This window comes from Capricornis sumatraensis, chromosome 1, assembly GCF_032405125.1.
Source record: "Capricornis sumatraensis isolate serow.1 chromosome 1, serow.2, whole genome shotgun sequence".
Taxonomy (NCBI): domain Eukaryota; kingdom Metazoa; phylum Chordata; class Mammalia; order Artiodactyla; family Bovidae; genus Capricornis; species Capricornis sumatraensis.
The window spans coordinates 77,046,459-77,067,649 of NC_091069.1; the positions used below are offsets into that span (position 1 = coordinate 77,046,459).

The window sequence follows — 21,191 nt, forward strand, 5'->3', positions numbered from 1 at the left end:
ACAGTTTCTCTGAAAACAAGTTAACATTTAAATGGAGTGGACTGTTTAGCACTGAGAGTAAGTAGCACTTACTACAGTGATACTAGTCTAAAGCTAAACAATTAAAAGAATCAAAGCAGAAGAAAATAGTGTGATAATCCAAAATGGTAATAGGACTCAGGTACTTGTGTGGGTAATTTTAAATAAAGAACCCATTTGGAGGCTATTGTGATAGTCTGGATAAAAGATGATGGGGTCATGAACCAAAATGTTGGATGTAGGGATGAAAAAAGAATCAGGCAGTATTTCAGCAGCAGAATTCAGCAGGCCTTGTTTCAGGGGAAAAGAGTTAAGGTAACTTGCTTGTATTCCTAGGGTTGCTGTGTATGGAAGTTTTCCCTGAGGTCAGCTAGGGGAGATGTCCTGTAGGATGTCAGAAATAAAAGTATTACATTGAGAGAGATGAGTGGACTAACTGAAGTCTTCATCATTAGTGGGCATAGATGAAATGGCCAAGGAGAGAGAAAAGAAGAAATTTGGTCAGATCTACATGCAAGAGACAAATAGCGAGACCCTTTGGCAGTATAAGGTAGAAAGTAAAGGACTTGTGAAAGTCAAGACAGGTTTTCCTCTGTAGTTTTGCTACAGGAAAATGACATCATCTCTTTTCTTGATATTTAAGTACTTGCCAAGCATAGTTCAATGTACTTTACTTATATTAATTATTTAACTTAGGAAGTAGGTACCAAGTGAACAAGTGAAAGTCACTCAGTCATGTCCAATTCTTTGTGACCCTTTGGCCTATGAGAGGAATTCCCCATGGAATTCTCCAGACCAGAAGACTGGAGTGGGTAGCCTTTCTCTTCTCCAGGGGATCTTCCCAACCCAGGTCTCGCATTGTAGGTGGATTCTTTACCAGCTGAGCCACAAGGGAAGGTACAGTTAGCCTTAAGTAACAAAAATGAGGAAGCTGAGGTGGAAAATTTGCCCAAGGTTCAATCACTAGTTAGTAGCAGAGCTGGCAATGGCACCCCACTCCAGTACTCTTGCCTGGAGAATCCCATGGATGGAGGAGCCTGGTGTGCTGCAGTCCATGGGGTTGCGAAGAGTCAGACACGACTGAGCGACTTCGCTTTCACTTTTCACTTTCATGCATTGGAGAAGGAAATGGCAACCCACTCCAGTGTTCTTGCCTGGAGAATCCCAGGGATGGGGGAGCCTGGTGGGCTGCCATCTATGGGGTCGCACAGAGTCGGACATGACTGAAGTGACTTAGCAGCAGCAGCAGCAGAGCTGGAATTCTTTTAAGCCCAGGCAGTTGAGTTCCAAATTCTGCTTTTAGTTTCTGCTTTATGTTTTTGTCTTTACTTGCTGATTGAGCCTAATATCTCTACTCCTACTCGCTTTGTTATTAGCTTATTAATGTGCTCTCTTGCACTGTTAAAGTAAATCTCTAGTTTCTCTGTATTTGGGTATCCTAGACTGTTCTAGTAGCTTTCCATGTAATCTAGTAGTGAACTATTGATAAAAACAACATCATTTCACAATAGTACCTTAAAGATTTTAGGCAATAATACATTTCATTCTGTTGCAAGCTTGGAATTTATATTCTGAAGAGAGGTCTAAATTATTTTTGTTTTCAATGATAATAACAGTTAAAACTGGCCATACATCCCTTTATCATCCCATTGTTAACATCATTACAGATTATTTGGTGATAGTCTCTTCTGTCTTCCAGAAAAGGAAACTAGCTTAATGCATGTTGTTCTAAAGTTTAAAGTTTTTTGTTTCTGATTTAGTAAGTGATTAAATGGACTTAATTTTGACTTTAAGGTTACTGTAAGTAGTACAGTTGCTGTATAGAAATAAACATATTTGGTCCTTTTCTATTGTGAGTGTAGGTTAGATCTGCAATTTAGAATTGTGTTCCACAGAAAATACAGAAGCCAGACATTTGGGGTTTTTTGGTTCTGCTTTTTCAACAATAATTTGACTTTTATCTAGTCTAGATTTTGTAGTTCCCTGTGAGATTTTAGATGGAAAAAACTCCCAGGTAGATCAGTATGAGCATATGATTAGCTTAAAAAGTTTGAAATACCACAAGGTTTTCCACCTTCAGGAATAAAAATCCCTTTTCAGGTCCTATCTCCATATAATATCTTTGCTTTGAGAGTTGATTAATACATTTCGCTTAGGTTACTTTATTTTTAACCTGTACATTTGGATTGTGTTTTCTTTTTCAAACAGAATTCAAAGAAGCTTTTTCACTATTTGACAAGGATGGTGATGGAACTATAACAACAAAGGAATTGGGAACTGTAATGCGGTCTCTTGGGCAGAATCCCACAGAAGCAGAGTTACAGGACATGATTAATGAAGTAGATGCTGATGGTACATCTTCTTAATTCTGGGTTTGAGAAGAGGGCGTTGAAGAAGTGGCATTTAAATTCTATTGTAATATTTCAGTATTTCAGATATTGTAATATTTCAACCAATACCATTGCAGGTAATGGCACAATTGACTTCCCGGAATTTCTGACAATGATGGCAAGAAAAATGAAAGATACAGACAGTGAAGAAGAAATTAGAGAAGCATTCCGTGTGTTTGATAAGGTCAGTATTTGAAACTGGATTTGTTCCGTTTTAATTTGAGGATTTTTAAATTTATTAGGATCTCTTAATCTCTGAAGATTTGTTTTTGTGATTATTTGCCAACATACTTTAATATCAAGCAGAAGCTTTCTAAGAATTTAGTGTAGATTTCCTAATAACATTATTTACCAACTGAGCCATGAGGGAAGCCCAGTAGTTTTATATATATATATATAGAGAGAGAGAGAGTATTAGTTTTGTGGCAGAAGAGGTATTGACTTTGAAACTAAGAAATAGTTAAATAAAGGTTTGTGTGGATTTCTAAAGTATATTTTGCTCCTGAATGTGAAGTTTAATAAACTTCTTATCTAGCTCATTACATCTATAATATTGCTCAGACATTCTACTAAATTTTTTGTAGGATGGTAATGGCTATATTAGTGCAGCAGAGCTCCGCCATGTGATGACAAACCTTGGAGAGAAGTTAACAGATGAAGAGGTTGATGAAATGATCAGGGAAGCAGATATTGATGGTGATGGTCAAGTAAACTATGAAGGTAAGTCTTCCACTGTCAGAGCCTTACCCTGTGCATCGCTGTCAGCTCCTACCCTTTTAAAAGAAGCACTGCACTCCAAACGAGGAGAAAACAATTTTTGGTAACCATTGTGGAACAGTTTTAAAAGCTTATTTCAGGATCCTCAAAATTAAGGTGACTTTAATGTCTTTCATTGGATTCTCCTTCCTCCAATTAGCTTTAAGTCTGAAATTATACATGCTTCTGTTCAGAAGTACTACATATGATAAACTAAAGCAATAATTTGGTTTATTTGTTAATAATCATAAGTAATTTTTGATTCATGAAGGACCCAGCCTTAGCAGTAAATTAGCTTTCCTCTGTACTTTATAATTTTGAGGAAAGACAGGGGAGTGGGAATTGCTCAGTAGTTGAGTAAATGTGATTGGTTTTGTCAGACTTTGCCATTGACTCAGCATCTTTGTATACTTCTTCTTTTTCAGAGTTTGTACAAATGATGACAGCAAAGTGAAGACATTGTACAGAATGTGTTAAATTTCTTGTACAAAATTGTTTATTTGCCTTTTCTTTGTTTGTAACTTATCTGTAAAAGGTTTCCCCCTACTGTCAAAAAAAAATATGCATGTATAGTAATTAGGACTTCATTCCTCCATGTTTTCTTCCCTTATCTTACTGTCATTGTCCTGAAACCTTATTTTAGAAAATTGATCAAGTAACATGTTGCATGTGGCTTACTCTGGATATATCTAAGCCCTTCTGCACATCTAAACTTAGATGGAGTTGGTCAAATGAGGGAACATCTGGGTTATGCCTTTTTTTTTTGAGTAGTTTTCTTTAGGAACTGTCAGCATGTTGTTGTTGAAGTGTGGAGTTGTAACTCTGCGTGGACTACGGACAGTCAACAATATGTACTTAAAAGTTGCACTATTGCAAAACGGGTGTTTTATCCAGGTACTCGTACACTATTTTTTTGTACTGCTGGTCCTATACCAGAAACATTTTCTTTTATTGTTAACTTGCTTTTTAAACTTTGTTTTAGCCACTTAAAGAAAATCTGCTTATGGCACAATTTGCCTCAAATCCATTCCAAGTTGTATATTTGTTTTCCAATAAAAAAATTACAATTTACCCAACTGTTGCTCTGAATCTGAGTCATTTAATTAATTTGATGTTGAACAATTTTGACAGTCAAATTGGGGGTGTAATTTCTTCTACTTGGTATAATTTAGATATTTATTTATTTTTACTATTTAAGATTGTATTTAGTTTTTAGATTGTGATACTTCCTTCAAAAGGTTTAACTGAAAGATTAAAAACTCTTGTGTAAGTGTACTTAGCATGGGGACTGACATAAGGTAGGTATCCAGTGTTGCCTACTTTTGTAATTTTCAGCTTTGGCTTTGTTTATCCATATTGACTTCAGCCATGTAATGATTTTTTTAAATATTTGGGCTTTAAAACCCCAAAATCCAAATTGGGGCAGGGGGTAGTTGTTTCACCTGTTTTCTAATTTTTTGCTCATAGTGTTTTTTAATTCTACTACATAAAACAAAGAATTTTCTGTTGTGCCTAACTATCTTCAACATGTTTTACAAATCCGATATCTTCTGTAGTGGCATGACAGTAACTAAACTTTGTTTTATTTAGAAGTTTTCCTTGCTTCTAGACTATTGCTTTCTTTGTACAAAAGGTGGCTATCAAGGTTTCTGTTTTTCTAATTAGTTTAAAATCTGTAGCAAACCAGAGCCAGGATGAAAACACTGAAGTATGTTCCTTGATTGTTAAAGCCACAAGGCATTTAATTTCCTAGAGGGCAGTTTGTTTGACAGGTTACTGTGCATTGTTGACTAGTATAATACCAATGTTAACCTTGCCAGAAAATGGAAAACTGGATGGTCGTGAAGGAAAAGAGACATGATTTAAATAGGACAAGGGAAGTTACAGGAATTGATCATCCTAATAGGGTTTTATTACATATTAGGCAGGTGATTAAGTAGGAAGACCTTCATTAGATACAAGTTTCATGTGCTGTTGAGGCACAATAATCTCCAGAGTATTAAACATGGGCTTTGGAGTTCTATTGAAGCAGTAGTCAGATCACTGTTCTGTATAACCTTGAGGTCAGTACTACCTGAGCCTCCGTTACCTTACACGTAAAATGGGTGTAATTTACCCAGGTGGTTTCTAACTTGGCTTTTGTAATAATCTTAGGTAAAGCACTTAGCATAGCTTCAGACATGACTGAGCACACACACAGCACTTCGCACAGTTCTTAGTATTTGCATTGTATTATATGCTGTTAATCAGTTACAATCCTTAAAAAATGAGGGAATTAGGCAAAGTTAATATTGGCGCTTTTCTAGTTCCAGTAGTTTGAAGTAAGGTGGTAAGGTGAAAGGGGAAAACATGTTTTTTGGTTACTTGTGCGCATCACACTGCTAATTTCATATTCTTGTAGTCTTAACAAAAGTCACACAGTTAAGCATTACATAATCTTAAATCAGAACTATAAAAAACCTTATCTTTTAAGTCTTAACCATATTACGTGGTTTATATTAGAAGCATCGTAGTAATTGTTAATTTTTTCTCAATACAATCTGTAGCATGTTTGCTTTCAGATAGTTAACCAAAACTATCACTGTGCAGTTAAAAATGATTCTACAATATGAAGTATTTTATCTAGAATTTTTTATTAAAAATCTGATGCATAGCATAGGCACCGTTGATCTCTACATAGTGTAATCTTGTCACAAAGAGAACGGCCTCCTCCCTTTAAAACTGCTGTTATGGTAACCTGAAAATCAAACAGTATACTGTACAAGACTGTTTTCTTAAGGGGACATTTTGTTTATTCTACATACTTAGTCTGTTTTATTGGCAAAGTCCTTGAAATCATTGACCCATGCTGTTTCTATTTTTGCAATACCCAAAACTATTTTCTCATCTAGGTGTTCCCTTATATTTCATACCTTCTATGGGTTTCTGGACTTCTCTGTACCTTTCATTGTATTCAGTCTCTAGGGTACCAGTCCCTAGTCTGCTGAGCCAGTTTTACAGGCTCAGCCAAAATAAGAAAGTAAAATGAGGCACAGTAATGGACTGGCTTAATCACTTTTGGTGAAAGTTCTGTATTTTACTTGTCTCTTGGTCTTGTAACTTCAGCTTTTTATTTCAAACCTGGTGCCTGGCTCCTCCTGCCCTTTGGCTGCTTTTAAGGCTTTGTTAAATGAATTTATTGAATAGCCCCAGTATTTTAGGAGAAGTTTAATGGTGTCTTCTCTTGCAACCCAGAAAAGTCACCCACCGATTACCTGTGAGTACTTGTTAGAGAATCTCAGTCTGTATTTTAACAACATTGCCAGATACTTCATGTGCACATTTGAAAAGTGCTGCTATAGTCCATTTTATGGTTTTAACATAAAAAAACTGTGTTGAAAGGGCTTGGATATGTTTCAAATTAGGGGAGACATGGTTTGTCACAGTGAGTCTTCAATAAAGAAGGCACAGGGTTCTTCAAGAGACTTAGAGGAGCTGACCCTTGAGGGTTGCCAGACCATGAAGAAGGGAATAGCACTTCAAGCAGAAGGGTCAGCATTTGGGGAGACATGGTGGGTGGCATGTTTGGGATTTGTAAGTGTACATCAGATCAGGAGGTTCTAATGGAAAGATGAGACTAGATTGTAAATTTTGCTTTTGTTCTAAAGGCAATAATTATTGAATGCATTGTGCTAAGACTGCAAGGTTTCAATGAAGTTAATCATGATTACCCCATGTGGGTTCCAATATGTTTCACCTCTTTATAGACAATAAATCAGCAAATACGAATCCTGGTAAGGGAGAAGAGGGATTCAAAAAGGATGGAAAAGGAATCGATGCAGTGATGAACTGAAGTCAAGCTTGCTAAGAGCTTGAGGAATCCCCATTGGTTTTGGCAACTGAATAACTGGCTAGTTTATTTACTAAATGCAGTTTTTAACTGAAAGGTGTATGATGTCAGAGTGACGGTTTCAGGGAAGTATGGGGCAGGTGAGGAAAGAAAGGAATCTACACTACTCTTGAAAGTTTGTGACAGGAACCAGAAACTCCATGGTATAGTGGACCATTGCGGGCACTGGAGTCAGGCCTGGATTTGAACTCGGTTCTGCCACTGTGTGTGATGCAGAGTCTGCTGTGCTAAACTGTCCAAGGAAGCCTGTTTCCCTCCTGCATAAAATGGGATTGATACCTAATTCACAGGGTTATATTGAGGATTAAATACATGTGAAGTATTTGAAACACAGCAGGTAATCGAACTATTAAGGTTGAGGGGACGTTTGGTTTTAAAGATGGAAATATGTATAGGTTGAGGAGCTACAGCCAAGATAGGCTGACAATGAAAAGGGTCTATACAGAGGGTAAAGGGTGGTCCGTGGTTTCACAGAATTGTATCCAGAGCTCACTGCACTTCTCAAAGCAGTGACACCCAGAAATTTCCTTCTGGAGGAGTTTAGAAACAATCTTAGAAAGCGGATGCTAAGGTTGATTTTCCCTTAAGCATGCTATCTCCTAGCATGGAGGTGATTTGGGAAAGGGCAGATGGAGATCATGGGATGCTCTAGCTCCTTTACAAGCCTCCTTGGCGCAGGCTCTTGGTGACTCCTGAGCCCTCGAGATTTTCTTACCATGCACGTGCGTGACGGTCTCGTCCCAGTGCGTGCCTGCCTCCCTTCCCCCACCAGCAGAGCCAAACCTACTGGCGGGTCTCCTGCGCATGCTCGAGAGCCGGCGGCCCGAGGCGCCTCCTGGCAACCGAACGCCAGCCTCGGCCTAGAGTGAAGAGGCAGCAATGGATCAATCTATCGCCATCACCTCCACCGCAGTAAGGAAGACCTGAGGCATGGGGCTTCTGCCTTGGGCTCGGTACCGCCTGCCTTCCCTGCCTTCAATTCTCAAAACACTGTTCCCCTTGCTGGGCTCCGCCAAAAACACCAGCTGTCTCTAATCCTGGGTCCTTGTGCCCCTCCGCTTCCTACCTCCATGCCTACGCCTGCAGTCCTTTCTTCCTGATCATTGAGTGCCCTTCATTTGCTTTTCTGCTGCCTAGCTCTCACTTACCTTTCCCCTTCGTCCTTTGTTTCCTGTCCTGTTTCCCACCTGCCACCCCCGTCTTAACCTATTGCTAGCTTGCGCTGGACAACTGCTTTTACAGGGTTATTAGATTCCTTCGTCTCCCTCCCTCCCCCACCATCTGCCAAGAGAGTGGGTTTTTCCTTCCTTGGGCAATTGGACATCTTTTTGCCTTGCTTCCTACTGTAGTATTTATAAAATATAACTCTTGTTTAGTTTTTAAATAAATTTGGGCAAGGGATGTTTAGCTAACTTGTGTAAAGTAATTCACCCCTAAAGTGAATATGAAGTGGGAGATAGGGGAAATTGAGGTCACCTGTCTTGGGCTAAACAAAACAGCAGCTGCCAGGTACCTTCCTTCAGATGTGTCGTGTTTACTTCTCCCTTCTTCGCGCTTCGTTTCCCTTGCCCTAGATAGTGGTGCCAGGAGGTCCAACCAGTCCATCCTAAGGGAGATCAGTCCTAGTTGTTCACTGGAAGGACTGATGCTGAAGTTGAAACTCCAGTACTTTGGCCACCTCATGCGAAGAGTTGACTCATTGGAAAAGACCCTGATGCTGGGAGGGATTGGGGGCAGGAGGAAAAGGGGACGACAGAGGATGAGATGGCTGGATGGCATCACCGACTCGACGGACATGAGTTTGAGTGAACTCCGGGAGTTGGTGATGGACAGGGAGGCCTGGCGGGGAGGCCTGGCGTGCTGCGATTCACGGGGTCGCAAAGAGTCGGACACGACTGAGCAGCTGAACTGAACTGAACTGAACTGAACTGAGGTAGTGGTGGAGACCTGTCTTAACTTGCCTGAAAACGTTCAATTTCTGTGACTATAAATGAGCAACAGAGAAGATTCAACATAAATCTAATAAAGGGAATGTATAGGAAGAAATTCAGACTTAGCAGTGCATATGAAGCAATGCTTTTTCAGAGAAATGCCTATATTTCATAGTAAAACTGAAGCCCAGAGTTCCTTATACATGGATATATGTTAGGAAGAATGAATTATATCAGTTTACTGATTAGATTATTATTTTTTATGCCTTGTTGCTTCAGATGACCTGTATTTCATAGCAATAAAAAAGCATTCTAAATGAAAGTGAAACTCAGTATTTTAACGATTTTGCCTAGTGGAAATAACAAAAGGAAAAAACTAAGCAACTGCGTTCTGTTGTCTTCACTGTTGACAGTGAAGCACCAAAATAATTTTCTTCTTAACTTGGCAGATAAGGTATTAAAAATAAAAGCCCCCACTTACTGAGTCCTGGTTGTGGGTACAGGTCTTCATGATGCCTTATTTTCGTGCCAGCTCTGGTGCCTTTTGTCCTCCTAAGAGGAAGCTGAGGTTCATGAGGGTTAACTTGCCTAGTGCACCTAGATAGTTGCTGAGCTGGAGTTCAAGCCCAAGTCATAGCATATGGAAATCTAGAAAATGGCACTTTCAACATTTGCAATATGGCCAGGAATTTGAGCCCCAATATTACATTAATTGGATGTCTATACATTTTTACCTTGAGCTCCCTGAGCCATAAATCATAATAACAATTATACAATTTTGGGTTTACATAACTCTTTGCTTCCCGCTGCTGCTGCTAAGTTGCTTTAGTCATGTCTGACTGTGACCCCATAGACGGCAGTCCACCAGGCTCCTCTGTCCATGGGATTTTCCAGGCAAGAGTACTGGAGTGGGGTGCCATTGCCTTCTCTGCTTTGCTTCCTGCTGCTAAGTCACGTCAGTCGTGTCCGACTCTGTGCAACCCCACAGACGGCAGCCTACTAGGCTCCTCTGTCTCTGGGATTCTCCAGGCAAGAACACTGGAGTGGGTTGCCATTTCCTTCTCCAATGCATGAAAGTGAAAATCGTAAGTGAAGTTGCTCAGTTGTGCCCAACTCTTAGCAACCCCATGGACTGCAGCCTACCAGGCTCCTCCGTCCATGGGATTTTCCAGGCAAGAGAACTGGAGTGGGATGCCATTGCCTTCTCAGCTTTGCTTCCTAAGAGCACCAAATTTTGTCACCTAATTATTCTTATGACATCTTGGTGAGATGGGGACGGTTCAGTTCAGTTCAGTTCAGTTGCTCAGTCGTGTTCGACTCTGCAACCTCCTGGACTGCAGCACGCCAGGCTTCCCTGTCCATCACCAACTCCTGAAGCTTCCTCAAACTCTATCAAGTGTGTGATGCCATTGAGTCAGTGATGCCATCTAACCATCTTGTCCTGTGATGGGGATGTTTATTACTCTAATTTACCCAAAGGAAATTTAGATGCTTAAAAAGCACTTAAGATCTTAAAATAGCAATTTAAGGAAATATTATAGGCAAAATTGATTATGGAGCTCTTGTTTTCATTCAGGGTGACCAGTTTCATACAGTACCAGTTTCTTCAAGTACATGTTTTATAAGTGATATTTAACTTCTAGTGATCACTTCTCAAATGAATAAGTACATTTTTATGTTTACTAATAGAAACCAACCCAGAAGTCATCATCTTTTGAAAGAGAAGGATGGTGGAGAACAGCATTAACGGTATGCGTATTTTCATCCTTTCCTATTTGAATCAGTATTTGAGTCTGACCTTTTAAATCACTAATACTTAATTTTAAGGAAACAATGGTTGTTCAGATCTACCTGGGCTTCTTTTATATTGATAATTTTAGTATCAGCACATGACTGAGAAACTAAAGTTTGAATGCAGTAAACCTTGGAAGTAAAACAACTGTAGGAGTCTAGGTGTTTTACACTACAGGTTATCTTGATAAAGCCAACTAAGCTTAGGCATTCTGGAAAGGTGTTTGACTTCAGTTTTTATCTTACTTCTTCAAAAAGTAAGAGCCTACGATAGCTTGTGTTAACATGGTCAATGTGTGAAAGCAAGATGGTGATAAAGGAAAGAAAGATGACCAGAAGGATCCTTCTCTCAAGATACATTATTTCTGTGTGGCAGAAATGTTTTCTATTCACACCTTTCCATAACAGAGGGGCCCTAGGGATCAAAGCCTCTTTGGAATGGAACTAATTTTAATGGTATAACTGAGTCGAGTGCTCAGTGGGAAGATGGTCACAAAAGCAGCAGTGACTAAACTGTCGGGCCTGGCCATTCAGCCATATTGTGGTTGTGATTTGAAAGTCCCAAACCTCTTATTGGACTAATTAGACCATATGTTCTGCCAGTTCATCCTCAATCTCGTGTTATTATCCTATAGCTTCCCACTTGAGGGTTAGAAAGAAACACGTGGTATCTATCCACTAAGCTGAAGTAGGATAACTTCTATTTAGTCAGGAAACTTATCCAGAGGGTTCTCATGAGAGACCTGACATTGATAGTCAAATAGAATCTCAAATTTAAGTATCTTTGAGGCTACTTTTTAAAAAGTTAAAGCTTTATCTATGGCCATAACCCATTTGCTATAGTTAAGCAATTGTCTCAGAAAGGAAGTCATCATGATTGTCTTGAAATGTTGTTCTGTGGGGAGTGTTTGCTTGATGGAATTTTATTAAAACATTTCTCTAAGTAAAACAAAGAGAAATGCTACTTAGGAGTGACCTTTGAAAGAATGATGCTTTAGGAGATGTTACCAATTTACATACTAACTTGAAAAATGATATCAATTCTCCACAGAACACTCCTAATCCTGGCACTTACCACTTGAAAACTTTTATTGAAGAATCCCTGTTAAATCCAGTGACAGCAACCTACAATTTTAAAAATGAAGGAAGGAAAAAACCACCTCTTTTGCAAAGAAATGATCCGGTGCTAAATGACCTTCCCCAGTACATGCCTCCTGACTTCTTGGACTTGTTAAAGAAGCAAGTGGCCACTTACTCATTTAAGGACAAACCGCGGTCAAGTCCCAGCATGCTGGTTTACAGAGATCAGGTAAAGTGCTAGTAGCACTTTGTGTGGGAAAGCTATCAAGAGGCCCAGAGGAAAATATTCTCTATACTTAGTATCTTCCCCAGGAGAAATTGAAAATCTATAGGGTGCCTTATTTCTTCCAGAAATCAAACAAAGCATGCTTCACTTGCAAATATGTCCAGCAAGATGTTTCCCTTCTCAGCCTAACGTGGACATGGGAAATTTTTTTTTCCTTGCTAGGCACTCTTGGTAGGATTCCCCTGACTTGGGGTCTTATCTATGATGGGGCCATGCTTCTGGTCTCTTCAAGCAGTTGATATGGTGTGTCCTCTTTTTCTTAAAGAGAAAACTGCCTTTCAGTGACTTGTCCTCATGTTAGAGTGTGAATATGACTATACACCATAGGAAAGCTTTTGCAAGAATTTCTTGCAGAAATGAGCATTGTGATATCAGTAGAGTCAGGTTGTACTCTAAGCTCTACCAGTTCATGCATCACATTAAGGATACTGAGCATGGCTGCTTATAGCCCTGGGCTAGGTTCTGTAAAGGGAAGATGTTTCTGACATAGAAATATTTAAGTAACAATACAAGAGCAAATAGATCACGTGCTGAGATAAATGGTGTTGCAGGAAAGGCCTAGAGAGAGCTCAGTGAAGGTGGGATTGAAAGGCTAGAATGCTCCCTGGATTGAGTAGGACTGAAGTTGGACCTTGGATAATATATAACATTCCTGTGGCTCTTAATAATTTACTGTGAGCTTCCACGTATATTCTGTTAGTAGTTCTTCCCAGGCATTCTGAAATAGGCAAGATGGATGTCACCCCCATTTTACAGATGAGAAAACTGAGATGAATAGGGATGAAGTAACTGGTTCCAAGGTGCATAGCTTATAAAGAAGGCAGTGCTTTTTTATGGTTGACCCAATTTTATTTTGTTATTATTTTTTATTAAAGTATCGTTAGATAGCATCACCCACTCAAGGAAATGGATTTGAGCAAACTCCAGGAGACAGTGAAGGACAAGGAAGCCTGGCGTGCTTCAGTCCATGGGGTTGCAAAGTCTCAGACATGACTTAGTGACTGAACAACATAGTTGGCTTACAGTGTTGTGTTAGTTTCAGGTGGACAGCAGAGTGATTCAGTTATACATATATATATCAGTTCAGTTCAGTTCAGTCTACCTCGTGCCTCTGGCCTTGAATGAGGGGCAGGGTTTCAGTGGGTGGAACCCAAAGGAGGCATTTCACAAGAAGGGTGGAGTTGAGACATGGACTTTGTCATTTGGGACTTTGGGCCTTAATATCTTCTATTTATAAAGGAGCTAATAATATGTATGAGCCTTTACAACCTTATCAGGATAGTATGATCATAATCTGAGACGATGCATTGCCACGTGGAGGTTGAATTGAATGGAAGGGGTTGTGGTTATTAGAATGGACAGGAAATCTTCAGCAAAATGAACCCATGTTGTGTCCAAGCAATGAACCCTTCCTAGGGCTTTGCAAATTATGGCTTTGAAACAGGACAGAATGATGAATGTGCACAGGGTAAATCTTGTCCTGTTCGGTTCAGTGGATGAATACAAGCACTGAATTATACATAGACTTTTATGGCTTGGTATCAGGTAACTAGGCGATATGTGAAATCGTCTTGGCCACCTCCTATGCAAAAATCATTCTTCCTCAGCCTCCTCCACCATTTACTTCCCTTCTGCTTCCTCTCTTCTGACTTTTTTGGGTTTCTGAAGGTAGACACAGGCCCACTGCTGAGAGAAGAAAAAATAGATGGTTGGTATTAGGCAAAATTTAATGCTTTAGAAGACCAAAAGAATTTGGCTTATCCAGAGGGATGGATAAAATGTTCTAAAAATACTTTCCTTATTTCTTTTTTTTCTTTCTCCTCTCTCTTCCACCTCCCAGAAAGGCTTGAGCTCCAGAAACTAGAAGAATCAAATGTTTTCCTAATTTTCTATTTCAAAGGTATATGATAACATAGTCACAAGAGGAGAGATATTCAGATGTAACTCTGTTTACTCACCAATAAAATTCATAATTCTGATTTTTTAATGGCAGAACTCAGTAAAACAGTCATTTGAATTCAAGGTGGTAGATACAGTATACATTATTGTTATTTACTAAGATCAGCATTCTCGGGCTTCATAATTCTTAATAGAATAGTCCTGTTATACCTCATTAATTCTGTTCTTTATTTGTAAGAAAGTTTTTACTATTTTTAACACCTTTATTCTGAAGCATATGATTCAACTAGAGAATCTGTATCGAAGAATCATCTGTGTGTTTATATTTATATTTTCACGTGTGTGTGTCTGTGCACGGTGGTTGTTCAGTCACTCAGTCGTGTCTGACTCTTTGCGACCCCATGGACTGTAGCCCCCCAGGCTCCTCTGTCCATGGGATTTCCCAGCAAGAATACTGGAGTGGGGTGCCATTTCCTTCTCCAAGGAATCTTCCCAACCCAGAAATTGAACGCACGTCTCCTGCATTGCAGGCAGTCTTCTGCACTGCAAGTGGGTTCTTTACTGCTGAGTAACTAGGGAAGCCCCATGTCTGTGTATATACTCATCTATATCTGACTCTTTCCAAAGAGTATTTGATATGGACCTAAAATTTTTACAATCATTTTTTTTCTTATCAGAGAAATAGTATATTTTTATTTTAGAATGTATATTCAAATATTCAAAAGTGGGACCATGTCTTTACAGTATGTGGTTTTATGACCTGATTTTCCCCAGTGTTGCTAACCCCTGGGTTACTTCCTCTACCTTATAGCTCCTTTGCTCCCTGCCACTCTTTCCACTACTCCTGTCACAATTTCAGTACTTTCAGAGATGATGATGATTTCCAACAATCTGGCTTCTCAGTGTTTTGAACTCTTCTTCACTTCAGCCACTCCCTCCTTAGATTTTTTTCGACCCCAATCATTTCAGCCATCCTTAATTTCAGTTGCATGCATTGCGCTATGATCACTGTCCCCAGATCTGCCTTGCTCACTCTGGCATCCCAGCCTCCACAATTTTTCTGTTCCCCCCAGTCTACAATCCACTGGTCCTGCTGTTACTGGAAAAATGGGTTTGCCTCTTGGTGGATGTTGAACCAAAAGATAAAACCAAGCCAAAGAGCAGAGAAGGAAGAATTATTGCTGCTGCTCTCAAGGCCTCGAATCACTGTCATCCCTTGGGTGTCCCCACCATCCACAGGCTCTGGACGAGCTTGTGCAAGTGTGTGCATGTGTGTGCAGCATGTGTCTGTCCAAGACCCTATCTGCTTACACAACCACCTTTCATTGCCTCTCAACTTGCTGATATTTTCCTTCCTTTCAAAGCTTAAGTTCCATAGTTACTCATTAGAGTTACTCCCTGCACACAACCTCGATTCCTTGACCTCTTGATGGCTCATCTTACTTGCTTGGCAAAGTCACAACCCTGGTCAGATCTCTCTGTGAACTTGGACCCTGCATTTGTATAGCTGAATGACTAGTCTCATTTTCAATTCTTTACCACCCATGGGTACAGAATTGTTGTCGTTCAGTCCCTAATCTGTTTACTCTCCCATTTTCCTGAGGTAGGTTTCTCTCACATCTTTCTTCTTTCTAAATCCTAAACACCTCCTCCTCAATCCTCATTCTTTTTTTCTCTTCTCAGCCTTTTGGCTTGTTCAGCCCCTCCTTCCTGCCTTCTTCCATTTGGAGGCCCAGGCATGCATACCTCTTCCCCATCTGCTCTCCCTCCCTGCTGATCTGATTTAGTCTCAAGGCTTTGAACACCAGCTGTTTGTTTGTGATTTCCGAATGTATATCTCCTGCCCAGACTTCTCTGTTGAACTCCAGGCTTGTATATCCAGTTGTTGTTTTGACTTCTCTGTTTTATGTCAAATTCAGGGTTTCTCACCCTTGGCTCTGTTGACTTTTTGGACAGGATAATTCTTTGTGGTAGGGGGAAGTCCTATGCTTTGTAGGATGTGTAACAGCATTTCAGGATAATTAGATGCCAATTAGCAGCCCCCTGCTCCCAGTTGTTCTTCGCTGGTGGCTTAGACAGTAAAGAATCTGCCCTACAATGCAGGAGACCTAGGTTCAATCCCTGGGTTGGGAAGATCCCCTGGAGGAGGGAATGGCAACCCACTGCAGTATTCTTGCCTGGAGAATCCTCATGGGTAGAGAAACCTGGTGGGCTACAGTCCATGGGGTCGCAAAGAGTTGGACACGATTGAGTGACTAAGCATACTTCCCAGTTGCAACAACCAAAACTGTCTTCAGACATTGTTCAAATGTCCCCTGGGGAAGGAGGGAAGTAAAAAAAAAAAATTTGATTGAGAACTTCTAGGTTTACTCTTTGTAACAGTGGGTGTGATCTCTGAGTGGCTCTTTTCAAGGCCAGCAGGTTGATGGTGAACTGGCTTCATCTGTGACCTCAACTCTTGTGTCTCCCCTCATTCTGGTCCTGACCAATGGCCTCTTCCAGGCTGCTTCTTGACTTTGCTACTCCCAATCCAACCTCATGTCTTTGCAACGGATCTTCCTTCATCTAGAATGCTCTTATCACAGATATCCATGTGACTTATTCCCTCTCCATCTTCAAATCTTTGTTCAAGGGTCACTTTCTCAATGAGCTTCATTTAAATTGGCCATCTGACACCCCGACCTTTCCTGCCCTCCTCTTTTGTTTCCTAAGAACCTAGAGCCATCAGTATACTATATAATTTATTTACAGTTTGCATTTATTATTTGTTGTCTGCCTCCTCCCATGAGAGTAAAGCTTTATGACGGCCTGAATACTTATCTGTTTTGTTCACTGTTAACATTTTTGCCTCTAGAATAGTGTCTGATTGGTTAATATTTGTTGAATGCATGGAATGAATTGATTGCTTGTATTTCTGAAATCCGACTGGGCCTTCATCATTTTGTTTCCCTGGATGTGTGATTATCTTTGACTGTGTATTGTTCATTGCCCCTGAAAGGTTGTTTCCTTGGATTCCCTAAGATGAAAGTGTTTTTCCTTCAGAGAAAGTTTGTTTTTGGTTTCTGCTAATATTTAGGGTGGTGCCACTTGAAATACACTGCTAATATATTCTTGGGTCACTCTAGTGATGGGAATTTGGACCAGAATCCATGAAAGGAACCAGCCCACGGTTATACTCTTTCAAGGATGGGTTTCTCCCTGTTGTCTCAATTCTGCGTAGCACCAAGACATCTCTTGCTGTACTCCCCTTAGCACTGGGGTGAGGTGGGAGGGTGGCTTTCAGGAAACTCCCTTTAGGGCCTCCAGTTTCTGTGGGTAGGACTCCCACCAGATCACCATCATCGATGATCCAAGCTTTAGCTTCTGGATTCTTCTAGGGCTTTAAAGTTCACTCAAATCCAGGTCTGTTCCTCTGCTGAGTTTAGTTTGGACCAGCTTAAATCCTTTGAGCAAAACTAGGCCATTTGTATCTCTGGTTTCTTGCTCTCTCTTGGTTTTGTTGTTGCTCAGTTGCTCAGTTGTGTCTGACTCTCTTGCGACCCCATGGACTATAGCCCTCCAGGCTCCTCAGTCCCTGGGACTCTCCAGGCAAGAAGCTGGAGTGGGTTGCCATGCCCTTCTCCAGGGGATCTTCCTGACCCAGGGATAGAACCTGAGTCTCTGATGTCTCCTGTCTTGGCAGGTGGATTCTTTACCACTAGCGCCACCTGGGAAGCCCATCTCTTGGTGTAGGGATCTTATATTCCTTATGACTTTATTATCAGTTTCATATCTCATTAAAAGCTCTTGTTTATTTTGTATATTTTGTCCCTCATTTCTAGTAGTTGTCTACAGTGGGAAGGTTCATCATCCAAGTAACCTAGCCTGCCATCAGCAGAAACCAGAACTTTTCTTTTTCCTTTGAAATATATTTTGAATCTTTTCCATGCATCATGATGCAAAGAAATGGAAAGATATCCCATGTTCATTGTTCAGAAGAGTTAATATAGTTGAAATGTCTGTACTACCCAAATCAATCTATAGATTTAATATAATACCTGTCAAAACACCCATGAATTTTTTTTTTGCATAACTAGAACATAATCCTACAATTTATATAGAACCACAAAAGACCTTGAATAGTGAAAGCAATCTTGAGGCAAAACAACAAAGCCAGAGTTATCACCCTCTCTGATTTCAAACTATACTACAAAGTTACAGTGATCAAAACAGTATAGTAATGGCATAGATAAATGGGACAGAATAGAGAGCCCAGAAATAAAACCATGCCTTTACGGTTAATTAAGTTACAACAAAGGATGCAAGAATATACAGTGGGAAGAAGACTGTGTCTTTAGTATTGATGCTGGGAAAACTGGACAACCACGTGTGAAAGAATGAAATTAGAGCTTTTTCCTATGTCATCCTAATGAGTAGGGTTGGATCTTTTAATTTACCCCAATTTTCTGACCTTGGAGTTGGTACAACACAACTGAAATACATATCCACACTAATAGCTTCCTGACTTTTTCTGTGACTCCAAGCTACTGCAGGATTTCTGAGTGCCTAATCAGCATGGATTGAAACATTGATTAACTAGGAGTAGCTGTTTTTATGGGCATATTGTCTAGATTCTCTGAGCCTTACATTGCAAGTGAGGAATGAAGCAGCATAGGTAGGAATTAGAGTAAAATGTGCTTACTGTATATAAATGCATGCATGCAAACATGCTTTACATACATGGACAAGGGAGCCCTCCAGGTAGCTTGCAGCATGTTCAGCGAAGAACAGAGAAGCAATCTCTTATGTAAGGCAGCTGAGTATTTAAGACTTCCTGGAAAAGTCTTAGTCCTCCCTCAGCTATATTGAATAGCAAAGAGTGGCCAATGCCAAGTAAAGCAGGACAAATAAAGAAGCTATGGATAACCAGTATTCCTTTCTAGAGTAAGGCTAAGAGTTTTTCCATGATTGCTTCATTGAAAAAAATCTTAGGCAATTGCTGAGTATAGATGAATAAAGAGTGGCTTTAAAGTTTTTTTTTTCCCCCTCACCTTTCAGTTCTCTTTCTTCCTTCTCCTCCTGTATATGTGTATATAAGGTGCCTGAGTGGGAGAGAGAGGGAGCAGAGAGCAAGGAGCATGAAGCATGCATTCACAGTGTAAAGTAAATAGAAAGCAAACACCTGTGTCATCGTCATCAAAATCAAGAAGTAGAATGCTGTGCCCCCCAAGAAAGCCCCCTGCTTAAAATACATTTCTATGCTTCCAGCATATAATAATAATAATAAATACCTATGTTCCCTAGATGTTTATTCTGTCAAGTGAGCAATTAACAATGCACAGGTGCATTAGGACATTGTGTCTATTTCATCATAAAATTTGTATTTACTGTTCTTATCACTGAATCCACAGAAAATGCCTCTGCAGTCAAAATTCTGTATTAATATAAGAAAGATAGCTGTAGGATCAGATACAATAGGTGAACTTACATGAGGCAGATAACACCAGGATATGAACGTCTCGTTTCCAACAAGAGCAGTATTGTATTTTTAAATCTGATTTTAAATTAATAGGGGTGGAAGAAGAGTGTCCGTTTTGAGAAGGATTCAACTCCTCCCTGCCAACTCCTTGAACATAGGAAGTTCCCATCTGTCTTCCCCTGGCTTCTCATTCTCTTTCTTTTTCTCCATCCCTCCCTTCACAGAGCCAGTTTACCAGTTCTATGCTTACCAGTTCCTAACTCTCCCTTACTTCTCTTACTCTGGGCTGACATCCACAGACCCAGGAATAATGGAGCTATCCAGGTGGTTTATAACAAGTTTCACAATGGGCAGAGAGACAGTCTGTTCTACAATGTTCTTCCTTCTTAGGATCTCCCCCTTGCCCCGCTCAAGGAAGTCTTACCTTTCTTTAAAGCATACTCAAATCTTGCTGTCTTTACCATCTTTATATCACCCAGTTAGATTTACTTATTTCTCCCCCCAACCTAGCTTTACTGAGGTATAACTGACAAATAAAATTGAACATATTTAAGGTGTACAACATGATTTGATATATGTATAAATTGTGAAATGGTTACCACAGTCAAGTTAATTAACACATCGATCACCTCACACAGTTACCATTGTGTGTGTGTGTGTGTGTGATAAAAACACATAAGATCTACTCTCCTAGCAATTCTCAAGTGTACAATACAGTATTATTAACTGTAGTCACTATGCTCTGCATTAGATCTCCAGAACTTATTTATCTTATAATAAAATTTGTATTTTGACCAATATTTCTCCATTTCCGCCATCTGTCAGCTCCTGGAATCACCATTTTACCCTGTGTTTCTATGAGTACAACCCTTTCATATTCCACACATCAGTGTTACAAAATGGTATTCGTCTTCCTCTGTTTGGCTTATTTGACTTAGAATAATGCTCTCCAGATTCATCCATGTTGTTGCAAATGCTAGGGTTTCCTTTTTTTTTAACAGCTGAACAACATAATATATCCAGTAAGGGGCTATATATCACATTTTCATTACCCATTCAACCATGGATGGACACCTAGTTTATTTCCATAGCTCGGTTGTCGTGAATAATGCCGCAGTGAATGTACACTGAAGATATCTCTTCCAAATATGGATTTTGTTTCCTTTGGATATATACCCGGAAGTGGGACTGCTGGATGATATGGTAGTTTTGTTTTTGATTTTTGAGGAATCTCCATACTGTTTTCCATAATGGCCATACCATTTTATGTTTGCACCAAAGTGCGCAGTTCAGTTCAGTCACTCAGTCGTGTCCGACTCTTTGCGAGCCCATGAACTGCAGCACGCCAGGCCTCCCTGTCCATCACCAACTCCCGGAGTCTACCCAAACTCATGTCCATTGAGTCGGTGATGCCATCCAACCATCTCATCCTCTGTCTTCCCCATCTCCTCTTACTCTCAATCTTGAAAATCTTCAGGGTCTTTTCAAATGAGTCAGCTCTTCACATCAGGTGGCCAAAGTATTGGAGCTTCAGCTTCAACATCAGTCCTTCCAATGAATACTCAGGACTGATCTCCTTTAGGATGGAGTGGTTGGATATCCTTGCAGTCCAACGAACTCTCAAGAGTCTTCTCCAACACCATAGTTCAAAAGCATCAATTCTTCGGCACTCAGCTTTCTTTATAGTCCAACT

At 40.1% G+C, this 21,191-nt stretch overlaps 2 protein-coding genes across 2 annotated transcripts in view; both read left to right on the forward strand.

Annotated features, from left to right (window-relative positions):
- The first annotated feature begins 2,226 nt into the window (after positions 1-2,226).
- CALM2 (calmodulin 2) lies at positions 2,227-4,222 on the forward strand. Its single transcript, XM_068964129.1, has 4 exons — positions 2,227-2,370; positions 2,486-2,592; positions 2,993-3,128; positions 3,590-4,222. The coding sequence occupies exons 1-4, from the start codon at positions 2,301-2,303 to the stop codon at positions 3,616-3,618; spliced, it is 342 nt and encodes a 113-aa protein (XP_068820230.1). The 5' UTR covers positions 2,227-2,300; the 3' UTR covers positions 3,619-4,222.
- Positions 4,223-7,932: 3,710 nt separating this feature from the next.
- Positions 7,933-21,191, forward strand: part of STPG4 (sperm-tail PG-rich repeat containing 4) — a 35,094-nt gene continuing 21,835 nt past the window's right edge. Inside the window, 3 exon segments of the mRNA XM_068966956.1 lie at positions 7,933-7,965; positions 10,674-10,733; positions 11,827-12,084. Coding sequence (XP_068823057.1) covers positions 7,933-7,965; positions 10,674-10,733; positions 11,827-12,084 — 351 coding nt within the window.